This window comes from Neopsephotus bourkii, unplaced genomic scaffold (genome assembly GCF_033783945.1).
Source record: "Neopsephotus bourkii isolate Nb327-2 ecotype Australia unplaced genomic scaffold, CSIRO-AGI_Nbou_v1 NB_659, whole genome shotgun sequence".
NCBI lineage: Eukaryota > Metazoa > Chordata > Aves > Psittaciformes > Psittacidae > Neopsephotus > Neopsephotus bourkii.
In genome coordinates, this window is record NW_026901158.1 from 3897404 (window position 1) to 3913005 (window position 15602).

At 42.1% G+C, this 15602-nt stretch overlaps 1 protein-coding gene and 1 long non-coding RNA gene across 2 annotated transcripts in view; one reads left to right on the plus strand and one right to left on the minus strand.

Annotated features, from left to right (window-relative positions):
* The window catches only part of LMX1B (LIM homeobox transcription factor 1 beta), a 95353-nt gene that overhangs the window by 75141 nt on the left and 4610 nt on the right, over nucleotides 1-15602 (plus strand). Inside the window, exons 3-4 of the mRNA XM_061352648.1 lie at nucleotides 11588-11820; nucleotides 15148-15326. Coding sequence (XP_061208632.1) covers nucleotides 11588-11820; nucleotides 15148-15326 — 412 coding nt within the window. The remainder of the gene's footprint in view (nucleotides 1-11587; nucleotides 11821-15147; nucleotides 15327-15602) is intronic.
* The window catches only part of LOC133211870 (uncharacterized), a 60101-nt gene continuing 56876 nt past the window's right edge, over nucleotides 12378-15602 (minus strand). Inside the window, exons 4-6 of the long non-coding RNA XR_009725306.1 lie at nucleotides 15476-15580; nucleotides 15262-15316; nucleotides 12378-12792 (exon numbers count right to left, since the gene is read on the minus strand). This is a non-coding gene — a long non-coding RNA (uncharacterized LOC133211870). The remainder of the gene's footprint in view (nucleotides 12793-15261; nucleotides 15317-15475; nucleotides 15581-15602) is intronic.

A 15602-nucleotide genomic window follows, 5' to 3' on the forward strand; every position in this document is an offset into this window, starting at 1 on the left:
CATTTAGGCCCTATCAAATCAAAATTCACCTTGTTGCTTCCACAGTACATTGGGAAGAGAAGCCTGACTTTGCAAGTCTTCTCCCTTGGGTAAACTCAGTGCTGAGCCCAGCCATAGAGCTGCCTCTGGAGATAAAGGTCATGCAGCAGAATAGCTTAAAATCCTCTTTTGGTTCTAAATGGAAGCTGGGCTATCCAGGATCCCTGAGGTCTTAAATGTCCCTTGGCCTTCTTTTGACCCTGCATACACCTTACATTCTTCCTTTAATGATTGACACTCAGTGGCTATGTGCCTTCAGGCATAGTGAAGTTGTAGCTGCTTCTTCATCAAAGCAACTGTTTACAGCTGGTTTGAGTTGGATGCCAATAAACAGTATTCTTTTTGTCTCAAAATAAAAAGCAGCTTAAGTCCCTAATGATAAGGATTTTGTGCTTTGTAGAGGAAAAAAAAAATCAGCTAGGTTGGGACAGGCAGCCACTGGGCTTAGCAAGTCAGAGTACTTTATACTTCCAGCTAAACTGCTTTTATCTCCTCAAGTGAGTGGGCTATAGATTCTTATCATTGTGGCAGAAGTGATGAGGGTAACATCTTTAGTTGGAAATCATTGGCAACATGTGGAGAAAGCTTAAGATGTTGTCACACTTTAACTTGGTCCTAATCTGTTCAAAGGCAGTTCATACTTTCTAACTGCGCCAGCAGGTAGTGAGAGGGAGTCAAAGACCATCAGGGTAAAATAGCTCATGCTTTTCTTTGGAGAGTTTATGACTTTCATAAAGCGGGTACAAAGAAACTGCAGCGGTAACTGTTATTGTCTAAATGAAGAGCTTATGTTCACCCAACCATATTTCATTAACTTGTACACCCAAGCTCCTACATTTCCTGCTTGCTTCGTGCAGCGCTAGAAGCAAATCTTAAATATTTTAATGCCTATTGTCAGTGAAATGAGAACAAGAGGAATGTGCAGGTCGGTTGTGGCCATCTGATGTGTCCCTCGCGACTGGCAGGTAGCACGCAGGAGCCTGTGCTGCAGTGTCGCCTATGGCATTCCCAGGATTTCCAGCGCAAGCTGTTTGGTGAAGTGTGATGTGCTGATGTGAGATCCCGAAAAAGGAATCATTTTCCTTCCAACAGCAAATTGAGACACTGCTAACAACTTTAATGCCAAAGCTGGGGGTTCTGTAAGGGAGTAGTAGAAGATAGATTTAGGACCAAACTCTCAATAGAGTTGAGTGGTTTTAAAGTCCCTAGCCTGTAAATGATGACCTGATGGTGTCATTGAAGTTCTTCGTATCACTTACTTGAAGCAAAAAATGATGCAGCTTCTCCTCCTGTTTATCTTTAGCAGATGATCTTAAGAACCTCAGAATTACGGGTGAGGAAACAGCATCCCACTTCAGCACGTATTCTGGTTGAAACGTGCTTTGTCAACTTTGTACAAAGGACAGTACAGTCAGAGCAGGATTTTTTTCCCAGCCTAATATTCAGCAAAGCACCTAATTTTTTGAAAGATTTATGGAACCCTCAGGAATACCATGGGATATTTCTGTGCTTTTAGAGAACAATTCTAAGCCATACAAATTTTCTCACCAGAAGAAAGGAATGCTGTGCTGATATGATGTAGTGGGGATTTCGTACACTTTCTAACAGGCATCTGTTTTTTCCTCCCCGTATGCATGTGTGTGCATAATATACATCTACAAAAGTTAAGTATTTTCCAGCTTTGACTGACTTACAAGTTTTTATTTAATTAAAAAGAAAAAAGTCCTGAAAAAGTTAATAAAATGTTTAGACAAACCTTTCAGTCCTGTGAGCTTACGGAAATAATCCTCTTTGCATGCCTAATAATGTTGTTGGTGTCTAATGGGATTTCATTTTCACACATGTGGAAGTGTCCTGCATGATATATGTTTAACTGCTGGAATAACTTAAAACCTGTGCTAATGTTCCAGGAAAAGGAGGGTCTGGACATGCTATAGGGCCTTGCCTATTGCTAAATCGTTTTGTATGGGTTTAGAGGGTCTAGTTTACCAAAGCCTGAATACAAACACAGATGCTGATAGCTAAGTCTTTAAGACTCTAACAACCATATTTGGCCTTAGAGAAGCTAGGGAATTTGGTAGTTTTCTGTGAATCTAAAAATTCAGTTCATAGAGCAGCTACAGTAACTGTCCATACTAGAATAACCAGGCTGGTCTGTTCATTAATGTAAAGGATGAATCAGAATTTTGGAGTTTTAAAAAAAGCCTGTATTAAGAGAACTATTTATTTTCCATCATAGTATTAATAAGTAATTGACATGATGTTAATAAGGGTGACTTGACATTACAAGAATAAATTATCCTTAGATGTTGCAGGACACACCTTTAGTTGCCTGAGTTTTGGGACTTCATTCTTTCTGTAGTGTTCCTTTTCCAGTGGTCCTTTTTACAGTTTCCCTCAGTGTCTTGTCAGAAGAACAAAGTTTGTGAAAGAAGGCCAGTAAAGAGAAACTACATGAGATGATGGGGGGAAAAAAATCATCCATTAAAGGTCAGGCTAATAGAGCATGATTTAGAGCAGAATATAGCGGGACTTTTGTAAGACAAGCAGCAACTTTTCATGCTCAGATGGGGATTCTTGGGTTAAATTGCTATATTTGAGTTCTGAACTTGGAAAGGTATTAAAGTGGAATTAAACCTTTACACAATCCGGCTCTTGTGTCATTCAGGATTTTTTTGGGTTCTATTTAATTGTACATCCCAGCAGGGTTCTGAGTGACTGGTGCTCTAAAGAAATGAGGGGTAGGGTTAAGTCTGCAGCCCACTGCTCTCTGCTAATCCTTCTTGTTCCTTGAAGAAGGATTTACTTTTGCTGCCAGCTTGTGAAAGACTTTCCTCCTCCCGAAGAGATTGTTGTGGCTTTCCTGGGGAGGTGTGGTTGCTATAGCAGGGAGTCACGCCTGGGTATTCTCTCAAACCCTACTGAGAATGGGCCAAAAAAGAGCCGAAGAAGAGTAAAACTGGGGATTAAAAAATGGAACAATGGGAGACAGGAAGATAGGAGTGGGAACAAATGGGAATTACAGCACCAAAAATAATGCAAAGTGACAAAAAGAGGAAATAGAAAAATAATAGCTGACAGTCGGACTGAAAAGAGAAACACTACAAAAGAACAATTTATTTTCAGCAGGCAAAGAACATAAAAGGGCATCTGGGAAATAAGACACAGGCCTGTGTTGAGGGCTTTTTTGGTTCTTTACTGTATTGCAAACATATATGCACCAAGTATACAAAACTTCCTCCATACGCCCTTCTCACCTCCACCTTTACCACAGTCTGTTTATTCCAAAGATCTTGGGTTTTAAACTGTGTGTGTACTTATTTGCTGCTAAATGATATTTCTGATTGTGTCTGTTCCTAGGGACTAAGTCTAGGGCAATTCTGGGCTTTTCCTACAAAATATTGACATGTAGATCAATAACAGAAGAAAAAATCCAGCTGCTCAAACTCTGCTCTTGAATGTTTTCCAGACAAATAACTGCTTCCAGGACGATGCCAGGGGGCTCTTGGTTTTGCTGCTGCTTACTGGAGGCAAATTCTTGAGCTCTTACCATGGCAATGCCCCTACCATAAGTACCTGCCTCTCTGCCTGGGTGCTGTGGGAGCAGGGGCTGTATCCCTGGCCTGTGTTGACCAGCTCATCGTGTACCTTTAGGATGTTTAGATGCTGTATTTTGCTTTGAGAGCCCTTTGCTCTGCTGTTCAAACACAGCCTGATTTTGCAAAGATCTTGAGCATTTTCATCTCTGAAAGAAGCAGAAATTTTCATTGTTTAAAGTTTGTCACATTACAAATAAAATCTAAAAAGAAGCCAGTCCCACATCTAACAGCAAATCTCTCTGAATGCCTTTCCTGCACCCTACTGCTTTATATATAGGAGAGGCAGAGAGATGTAACAGATGAAACATTTTGTTTATGAAGTGTCTGTGTTTTGTTTTATTTCACATGTTTTTGCAATATAGATAACAGATTACACCACAGAGCTTTCATTGCCTTGTGCTATAAAGATACTATAAAGCCTTTCTGGGTATTAATAATAGATTGTGTTGATGAGTTTAGAGAAGCTGGCAATAGACCCCCCACTGTAAAGACATTAACACCACAGGACTAAGGTATCTTTCCCTTGCAAATCAGTTGCTAAATTGGCTGTGCTGATGGGTTTGGGCACAAGCTCTTGTACAGCATCAGTGCAGCCGGCACAGGAAGTTATTTTGTTTTATGCTGGCAAATAACGTTTCTTCCTCTTAATGTTCTTAGTTGAGAGGAAAGGCCCTGTGTAAATTCTTTCTCTAAGTCATTCTTGCCAGCCGAGAAATAACTTAGAAATTACATTTCAATGGCTTTGACACACAATTATTTTTTCCTGTAAAAGTGAAGGCCGGGGCGGTGAATCACTGACGGTACAATTCCCCTGCTTTAGAGGGCCTTTAGGGTGAATTTTCATATAAAAATTGTATTAGAAGAATTTCCCTGTGTTGTTGGCGATGTAGATTCAAAGGCAACTGTAAATTCAGTGTGCCACTTAGTGAACAAGAAGGATAAGACATCTGACCAGTCCAGTGCATATCTAGCACGCTGGAGACAAGAGGTCCTTGCTCCATGCCGGGCACAACCCATTTCACCCAGCGGAAGTCAGTCAGGTTGTACAGGTAGGATATAAAGATGGATTTGGTTTAGTATGTGTAAATAACGGAGTAAAACTCCAGGAAGAAAAGTGAAGAAAACCCTGGTTTTTGGTAATGACCTCGCTCAGCAGAGCTGCAGCAGAAGTACAAACTCCCCAACACATACTGTGCCTTTATAGCACTCCAGTGTCATTTGAAGCAGTACAAAAAGCACAACAGCAGAAGCCTCTTCAGCCTTTTTTTAAGCTCATAGACAAAAATAACATTGTTTCCCAAATGTTTGCCCTCCCTAAAAATATAATTGTAACGAAATCTTCATATTTTGTTAATCCATTAGGCTTCTTAATTGCAGCCCTGCCTTTATCAATTCAATTGGCGCCCTTAACTTTTATAACAGTTTCTATTCTACAGAACAGATTAGGAGAAAATTGCAGCCATAATCTGTACAGTGCAATTGCTGTGCTATAAAGAGGAATGGGAGTAGCTGAGAAGAGCAATTGGATTCCCAAAGGTGGAGCACAGTAGAGCAATATCAGTGACTTTGTAAATGAAAAATTGTTTTAATTCCCTTCTAACAGCAATAATTCGATTCTTCATAAATTTTTCCATCAAAGTGTTGTAAGGAAAAATGCTATAAAATAGAATTGCATGGCAGTGATGGAAGACAGTTGAACAAAGGGGTCAATTAGGGGATGAAAATTAAGCAAAGAGAAGAATCCGTTCTGTCACATTTTGCTCGAAGCGAGAAACTCATCTGCACTTTACATTTGATGTTTTACTTTATAGTTAAGGAAGATGTAACTTTTCAGGGCATTCTGGCCCTACTTGAGCAAGTTAGGTTAGGATGGCAGCTTTGAACTGTGTGTCTTAATACATGTTGGTGAAGCCATTTGTGGGTCTTCTCCGTTTGTCTCGGCATCACTGTCCTGACCCCAGAACTGCCACTGTGCAGAGCCTTGGTGTGGCCGGCGAATGCTTGGAAGGGATTTTGGGATGCCTCAGCTGCAGGAGCTGGGACTGGGGACTGGGCAGTGGGAGTCCTGTGCCTGATGGCCTGATGACCTCTTGAGAAGGTGACATGTCATGACCACAGGAGGGGGCAGCTGTGCCAGTCCATTCCCCTGCCAAAGATCCCCCATCAGAGCAGGTAGCATCTGAGACTTGTGCTAGTGTGCTGGGAGGGAGCTGGGAATGGCTGGGCTGCATGAGGTTCCTTCTGGGTCCTAAGCTCTGCTCAGTGAGGGGACATCAGCTTGCTGACCACAGACTGCTTCTTTCCTTTGTTAAAGAGAGAAGATGAACACGGCGGGAGGCGTTTGGCAGTTGTCATTTGGCTGTTGCAGTAGAGGCTGGTGATGATGGCACAGAGGTATACACAGCACCGCTGTCCCTGCTGCAGGGTCTATAATGAATGAACTAAATCCTGCTCCTATTGAGGCAAATGGGAGTTTTCCCTCTTACTCCATTGGGAAGGAATTCAAATAAAGGGTAGTATTTTTATGGATGTGGTTGTGACTCAAGCCATCATCCAGGTATGACCATCCTGTGATACTGCCTGGGCCCCATGTGTGGTGGGTCCATCTTTGGTGTGCAGAGCAGTTCTGTGAGCTTGTGGCTCTGACTATGGCTATGGTCAAATTCCCACCAGCCTAGAGCAAGACTTCACTTAGCATGGGATAACATGTGGTCTCTATCATCATTTTATCTATTAGGTTGCCTTTGCATGGCACTTGTGAGAATACAAGTGAAATGTTTGCAGGCAGAAAAAGTATCTCAGTACCCAGATAAGCTATGTTTTAACCTGTGAATCCAGATCCACATTGTGAAGCACACTCTTAAACACAAGCTTTCACCAGTGGTTGGTGTTCTCACTACAGCACCTGTGGATAGAGGGTTAATAAATACTTTCTTCAGTTCTCCCTGAAGAAGAAAAAGGTTTCTTTGTTTTAGTTTCTCTCCAAATATTAATTTTTTTTTTCAGAAACTTTTAATTTTTGCACATGTTTTATTACCACTCAGTGAAAGGGAATTAGCTTCCTTTTACTGAAGTTTCAGCTGTGAAATCAGCTTTAATAAACTATGTAATTGTTTTTTCTGCAGGGAAAATATTTGAAATGGATTGTTTCTTTTTTTAGGGTTCTTTTTTTTTTCAAATCATAAAATTATAATATTTCTGTTTTGCTTTAGTGCACTCGAGATGTTTTGAATGTTCAGAATTCAGTGTAACCAAGCAACAGTTTTTCTTTTTTATAAGCAGCCGTGAGCTGTATGACACTACAAAAATGTCCAAGTCCTGTGCTGGCTAAACCCTGTGCATAGTGGTTTTCCCCTTCTGCATCCACTAAAGAGAGAGAAGCATAGAAAATTGTCCCTAAGAAAGAGTCATTCATTAATAATTTAATTTCTTCTTTTAATAACACTCAGTTGTTTGAAAAGCATAATACGTTTTACTTCAGCTCTGACATATTTTGTACTATACAAGTACAAAGTGAGCTCCTGGCTGGCTCTATAAGGATGATAGGGATGTTATATGCAGGGTATCATCAGGAAGAAAAGCATCAGAGCTACAGACTATGCCTACAGTATTTACAAAAGCTTGTGACCACCATCTTTGCATATTTATTAAAGAAAGAAGAGCCAGGTATCTGCTGTGGTTTCTTGTAACACGTAACGTCAGGATAACACAGAAGGGAAAATGATTTAATGTCTCTGATAGGTAGACAGCAGCATCTGTCCTCTTGCATATATCAAACACAGCTTAATAACTTCCTATTTACTGCTTCACGGCAGAGGTCCAGTAAATAAACAACCTGACTGAATTAGTCTATTTTTATACCTCAGTCCTGTATAACAAACCTCTTGAACCACACTTAATATGAACAGCAAATTTCGCACTGCACATGGAGATCTCTCAGCACAGATTAAATTAGTTATAATAAAACAATTAAAATCTATTTGCCCACAGACAGGAGGAAATGAAGGACCTGGGTGAGCAATAGGAAGGTAAGGGTGGGTTGTCAGGACATCAGAAGAGTAAACAGCAGAGCCGCGATTCTCTGGAGCAGAGCAGGGTCAAACTTACTGCAAGATAACTACGCGAGAGATAATAAATCAGTAGTACGTATTAAACACCAGATGGTTGTGCCCATGCAGGAAGGCACGGTGGATCATGTAACTGTGGTTGTTTCTAAGGATTACTGATTCAGCTTGACTTCACAGGGATATCCTAACAAATAAAATCTTTATGGCCTCTTCCGCTGGTGAACATTTTCATCTACTGTTTAAAGACAGGACCACATGTCTCAGCGTTTTCATTGCCCCTGATATCTATGCAAAATTAATTTGCTGAGTTCACCCAGTTTTAGCTGGTGAAGAGGTTTTGACTCTCTAGTACTGTAAAGTTGCTTTACAGCGTTTATTGCAAATACTCAGATGGACAGGCAGGCCATTGTTCCAAGCTTTAGCTCAGCTGAATCCCCAAGTGTTCCAGGCATAGAGGCAAACATACTTAAAAACTCCTAAACCTATTGAGTTGTCTTTCAGAATTGTCCAGGCAACAGAATTTATTTATAAAACTCTTGCAATCGTTGATTCAAAACAAGGTTTTCTTGTTCTGCTTTTCTCCTTTGTCCTCTTTGAACCATTTTCTTTGGAATGTTTTCGTTGTGCTTAGGAGTCGGAGATTTCCTGGGGCTTCTAATAAAGGCATTTGATTTCCACTCTCCACATACTTTAACAAGTCCAAGGATTTTGAGGTTTGACATTAACTTAAGAGAGCTGGAGATAATCAGCCATGGGGGTAAAAAGCCAGAGTTATGCAAATTATTTGTAAAATGTATAGAAAGCAAAAGAACTCTTTCTTTAAATGTGGTTGGTGTGGGACAGAGGCTTTGTCTCAGCACAGAGGATCTGCATGCTCCCCTTCAAATTTATGGCTGCGACTGAAACCTGTAAAGGGGTGCTCTGTAAAGTATTCCTGCTATCCTACACTTCTCAACAGGTTTATTACCTTTCGTTTATAAAATGAACAGTCTAATGAGCAGTGTTTTAGATCACAGATATCAAAGTCTGGTCATTTGTCAAGATTAGTTTCCTGTTGTGAGATTGCCTCGTGCAAAAAAAAAAAAGTGCATAACCTTCGGTTACTCTCTGGGAGCTGAAAAAATGCCCATAAACACTTTGTAAGATAAATTTAATGAAGATTTTATAATCTTAGAATCCAGTCCAACGCAGTGCAGTGTATTTGTGTGTGTGTTATAATGCAGGGAGTGTCATCTGAATACAGAGCAAGGAATTTTCTTACGTTGACAACAGACAAGTTAAAGACAGAAAGATCGTGCAGTATTGTCAGGCCAATTTAATGGTAATTTGAACGAGTTAATGCTACATTGACAACAGTGTAATTCGTTATAACTAAAAGACTGCCTTTGGAAACAGTGCTGAAAGCCCCATTTTCGTGGCAATAGTCAATTGCAAATAAATAACACAAAATATTTCTATTTATGCTTTAGACATCTTATTTTGAAGAAAAAGGAGGGGGAAAACCCCACTCAGTAAAGCAGTGTGGCAGTGAGGAGGCTCCTCAGGTGAGCAACATGCTCCGCAGCACAAGGCGGAGAAGAGAGGAGGTTGGTTTTGTGTCCCAGTTAGGAGGAATGTGAAGGGTGGATATGCTTTCTTATTTGGAATTAAGTGTAACCCGTGTGACGTTCGTGTTTTCACTTTCACTGCATGTATTTTGCGGTTTGCTTGGAAGAAGCCCGGCGGCCGCCGCAGCTCTGCTCGGGGGGATGCGCCCATCACCGCAGCGCCGCTCCCGCTCGCTTCGGGCCGCGCACGGGCCCCTCAGGCGCCAGCCTCATCCCGGGGAAGGGCCCCCCCGTTCTCTCCTCTGTGCCGTGGGGAGGTGGGAACCTGCCCGCTGCCAGGCTGGGGGAGCGGGTCTCCGGTGCGCCCGCGGTATCCCTCTGGAGGCAGACCCCAGCGCACAGCGGTTTGCTCCGATCGCAGCGCTGTCGCGACAGAACCCGCAGTTGCCTTTTCCCCACGGCTCAGACGAGCAGCACCGATCTGAAGCGCCGCCGCTTCCCCCGGCCGCGGGACCCGCACGTCGGGTCCGTCCCGTCCGTGCCGGCAGCGAGCGGTGTGAATGAGCCGGTGCCTTCACAGCAGACCTGCTAACCTGCGGAGTGCTTAAGCGCGCTCCATCATAACAACAGGCTTCAGACAAAGGATACAAGCTTAATTAAACTGAGTCAAATCGGTTTAAGCAGTTAAATAGAAACAACTTTTTAAAGTGCTTAAAATCTGTTTGCTCTTTTTTTTTTTTTCCCCCCTTTCTCCTTTGTCCTTTAATCCTTTCAGATATGTTACTGTGCCTAGATGAAAATATTTCCTGCTTAGGAATTTGCTAGCTAAAGCATTGTAAGAAAACCCTTGCAGACAAGCCCATATGAAATAAGATGGCCTATTTACTAGCAGTGCCCGTGGGTCCTGTGTGTAGCATCAATGTCCCTTTAATAGATTTAATTCATTATGTAGCCAAATAAGAGGTGCTCAGTCCACCTTGCGTGGCTCATACAGTGCTCAGCTGTTACCTTGTGGCTGTGGCCATGCAGAGGTGCACACCGAGCCTGCAAGGTTAATAGTGTAGATCTCTTTTATTAGATCAGAAGATACAGATGGGGAAATGCCACAAGGTACTGGGCTCTGAGCCTTCCTTTAGATGCCATGTGTAAATGGATTTACATTTTCCTTTTCCTCCTGCCCGTTCTGTGACTCCATCGCTTGCTGAGGAGCTAGTGACTGCCATTTTGCTGTACTACTGAGCTCAGACAAAATGGAGGCTTTGGAGGAATCAGGAACTACCACAGCGTGTGCCTTCTAAAATTGACGATAATTGCCCTTTTTTATAAAAGGTGATAATTTTGAGGACGAAACAACCATCCGCATACCCCATCCCAAAAGGCAGAATCTCTCTTTTTTTCCCCCTGTAAGCACATGGGTGCAGTTGTGTTAATTTCATTGCCAAAATGTAAATGTTAATGCACCTTGCACTTTGATATATTGCGATAAAAGACACTGAATTTGAAATCACCAAGGTCACTGCGTGGTACAGGGACGTAACTTGGCTATTCGTCTTTATTTGAAGCAGCTCCCTTCCTAAAAGCTCACTTAGGGAGATTCCCAGTTGCCATTAGAAAAGCAAAATAAAATTAATCTGAATCATCCTAACTTTATCTTAGAAAATTAATGATGGAGGAAAGGGGATTTTTAAAGGTTTAATGAGAACTAGTCTTGAGTAGTGTATATTCTAGGGCCTGTGATTATAGTGGTAATTTAGCAGATTGTATCGCTGCCTATCTCTGCCAAAGGATGTTTCACACCATTTAAAATGCACAGTACTCCCTTCAGAGACAGGTTGTTCTGGAATAACTCAACATCCAAGGAAAAGCCATGTTATTTCACTCCTGACTTTATCAATTGCATGTGTGCGATCACACATGTGTGCACGCCGTCTTCTCAGCAATTGCACTGTTTTGTGCTTGTTTCTGTGCTCATTGATCAGCCTCCTCAGAGACAGACAATACCAAAAAATGGAAAGTCATGAAATCTGCTCAGAATAGGGTTTAAGTGCTGAAACAAGAGAGCCTGTGTAAAGCAAAGTGTGAATTGGTCCTTCCTCTATAAGGTGCATTAAAGTAAACTTGGTTTTGAACAAGGTATCTGTACTCTGAGAGCTCCTTTTTGTTTCTCATTTTGAAGAGGAACAAAACAGTGAGATAAGGACAAACCTTCAGTCTTTTTTTTTTTTTGGCATGAGCCAAACAGATCTGCAGTTAAATTAGAGCATTTGCTGTGTTTGAATTCATGCAGTGTATGCTCTGACGTTCCCTTTGACTTTGCTGCCTCTCTTTATTACAGGCTGTTTGCTGCTAAGTGCAGTGGCTGCATGGAAAAGATCGCCCCAACAGAATTCGTGATGAGAGCCCTGGAGTGTGTTTACCACTTAAGCTGCTTCTGCTGCTGTGTCTGCGAACGACAGCTGAGGAAAGGGGACGAGTTTGTTCTTAAGGAAGGGCAATTGCTCTGCAAAAGTGACTATGAAAAAGAGAAAGACTTGTTGAGCTCGGTCAGCCCAGACGACTCAGACTCAGGTGAGCTTTTCCCACACCTGCTCTGACTGGAAAAGCCGCAAGGGTTTGTAGAGCTTTCTTATAGAAACATACATCCATTTGCACATCTACTTTATTTATATACACATGCAAATTAGCAGCACAGCTAAAAGAAATCCCTACTTGCAGTCTGCTCTCCCTAGCTTGATTCCCTCCCTGAACTTGCTGCTTAGTAAAGGACAAAAGCATTTAGGTTTTGTCGATGTATTTTTCTGTAAGATCCCAAAGTGTGAATCAGCCTGACTTCAGTTACCCGAGGCCTCGTTCAAATGTGCTGTTTTCCACAGTCATTCTTCTATCCACTTAACATATTTTTCAGGGGATCTTCTTCACATACACTTTCAGCACTAAGCTAGGAAAGTGGACAAAGCAGTAATAGAATTTTCAAGTGTATTCTTTCTGCTAATCACAGAGAGTAACTTTAAGCACAACACAGAAGTACTGGGAGAATCTGAATGAAACTGAGAAGTGGGTTTGTGCTGCAGCAATAATATGTGTAGTGCAGGAAGCCGGGGCAGCTGCCTGCTTGGTGAGGCTGCATGCAGATGTGCTCCTGTTAAGGCAGACAAGTGGGCTCACCTAGAAGAGAAATAAAAGCAATAGTAAAAAAAAAGTTTGCCTGCTATAGATCTCCAGAGTTTCCTGGAGGTCCTGCACTGTTCCTGATGAATGTAAACTGTTTAGGATCAAGGGACGTCAGGCTTGATACCTTAGTAAAATGGTCTACTGCAAATCTGCAGAGTGATCCCTCTCTTCAGAGGGACCTGGGCTTTGAACAGTGTGATTGCAAGAGTCTGCATACTTGGCTAAGGCAAGTGTCACCATACTGTGACCAGAGCTTTTACCTTCTCCTAAAAAAGACAGCAGAGCCCTCATACCTGATAGCAGATGGTAAGTGTCTTCCCCAAGTTCTTCACAGTGACGGAGAGACAGATGCTTCTTTTCCTCCACCTGCTTCCTAGGGAAAGTTTTAAAAGAGGGTGAGCAAAATCCGTTTGCTGTCTATCTGGGTTAAGAACACAGTAGTGCACAGGACAGATAGTTCACACACTGGACTCAGGTTCTCCAGTCCAAATTGCAGGGACTCAGCAGGGGTTGCAGTGAGGACTGGCTTTCAGATCACAACCAGTTCCAGGAGACATGGGATGCCTCCTTCCCGTGCCATATATGCTCAAAGAGATTGGAAAACTGCTGCCAGTGTGCCCTGGCTGATCCCCAAACTAGAGACAGCATATACACAAATTGCTGCCAGCCATCAGAACTGTGCACTTCTTTCCCAAGAAAATGTCTAAGAAAATCAACAATTACCATTCCATTAAGTGAACAAATGACATGAATGTTTGCCTCTGGTTGATGGGAAAATGCATTATTCTAATTTAGGTAAGAGCAGTAATTATCTTAATCTCTAATCTGAGAGCCATATTCTCCCCATTACTGAAATTTGTATGTTGATGTCAGGAATGCTGCAAGACAAAGGTCACTGCTAACTCGGCAGGACACGCGGGACCGGGGTCTTTCTTGGAGGAGCACGTTACTTATTGCCATACTGAACTTGCAGGGCCTTGAATGCTCTGCTCTGTAAACCTCACGTCACAAGGTCTGTGAATTTGCCCCAGGCCTGTGAGCTTCCTACTTGTCCTTCAGCGTGTCGTTCTCATCTCCAGCCTCAGAGTCCCACTGTCAGCCTATCTGTGTTCAGACAAAGCCCCTTTGAGAATCTATATGTACAGGGTTGTCCCTGTGCTGTAGCAATGGGACGGGGATCCTTCTCCCTTGCCTTCCTCCCTCATCATGCTGGCACTGGTAGCTGCATTGGAGATGTGCTTTGGGCTCTCCTTCAGGACACATATTCTATTTTGTGATGATCAGCAAGCTACCACAGTGGGACAAAACAACCTTGGTTTCAATTCCATTTCCCCTTGGCACAAGGGGTAGTTTCTTACTCCTGGAGATGCTTTTTTTTTTCCCCCTCATTATTCTCTGTTAGCCAAACCCAAACCTGAAAAACAAGTTGACAAATTAAATGGGATGCTTTGTCTCCCGTTGTCTAATACATAGAAAACGCAGATCTCCCAGATGCCTGTGTGAGAGCAAATGATTTCACATAGCCCTGGCTGAGAATGTGTCCTTCTCCAATCAAATAATTAACCACTGGACACAAAAGTAACTCTCCAATGAGCAATGTTAATCCTCACAAACCTTTCCTTCAAAATAGCATGCTGGAAAGTTAATAATGTCATGGTTATTAAAATGACTGAAGTTCTCTTTAATCATTAGGCCAAAGATGCTTATTAAAGTAAAAGGTGATTAGATTGCTAGGTGCATAATAATCAGGCCCTAAAATGAATTAAAGTCTAATTTGTTAATTCCCCAAACATGATCTTTGAGTATATAAAAATTGCAGAGCGTTTCTTCATGCTGAAGTCCCTATAATAGTATATTAACATTTTCTGGAAGAAAAATCAGTCATCCAGTGAAATAAAATATGCTGAGTTGAAAAGTTGTTTTTCAGAACAAAATTTGTACTTAACTCTTAACACTTTGCCACTGCAGTTGGTGTTTTCTATTACAACACACTAGCAAACATTGTATCATCAGATTGTATGAATATTCAGAGTTTAACAAATAATCCATTTGGTCTACACAAGCACATACTTGTATGTATTTACCAAGAAAGAGAGATTTCTGGATGCACATAATAGACACACTATAGTACATAGAGAAAGAACTCTAATGTTTTCTGTGGGAAACGTGAATGAGATGCAAAGATTATATCGAATATTATCTCTAGAGCTTAAAAATGTTCAAATCCACAGCTGGAATGTACACTATATATAGCTTGAGATATTTTTGTGATATTTGCACTTACACTGTTTTGCTGCCATAGTGGTGCAGGCAGTGGTACCTGTCTGCAGCTAATGCTTCTGGAGCAGATGTGGCTCTGCTGTAAAGAAAAGGGTGTGCATCAGTTGGTGTGGTTGCAGGAGGTGAGCACATGGGGGACCAAGCGATGTCAGAAGGGCATGAAGTCTCTATGTGCCTGATTCCTGGAAATACTGAACCATATTCTGGATTTCAAACCCCTGAATTAAAAATCAAACACATTTTTATGTTTTTATGGCATTTGATTTAAGCAGTGCACACAAATATAAGTCAGTCTCTTCCTTCCTGCAGTTGCTTTAGGTATTCAGAGAAACATGGGATAATGTTTAACCTGCTAACTAGCTTGGCAGCTGAAGAGCAGCTCTCAAACACCCTGTTATCTTGGTGGAACAAGTATGATTTCATATCCTGTTCATTTTTCACCAGTTAAAAGTGATGATGAAGACGGAGATGTTAAGCCCACCAAAGGACAAGTAACACAAGGAAAAGGAAGTGATGATGGGAAGGACCCAAGAAGACCTAAACGACCGAGGACAATACTTACTACGCAGCAGAGACGAGCATTCAAAGCATCCTTTGAAGTGTCTTCCAAGCCCTGTAGGAAGGTAAGTGCTTCATCAGGGACCAGAAGTCAGCTCTGACACCAGGCCGCAGGGGTGACAGGGTCAGGCCACAGCTCCCTGCCCTTTCTTGGGACAGCAGCAGGTACCTTGGGGTGACTCCAGAGACCATGCCATTGTATGGTAACACTCACCCAAATGCCATCTCCATCTGGAGCAACCAGCAGCTCAGGACCAACCAGCTCATTGCTGTCCCTTGGTATTCACAGCATGCAGAACAGCTCCATGACTGATTCCTGCTGAACAACAATACTTGTCTGT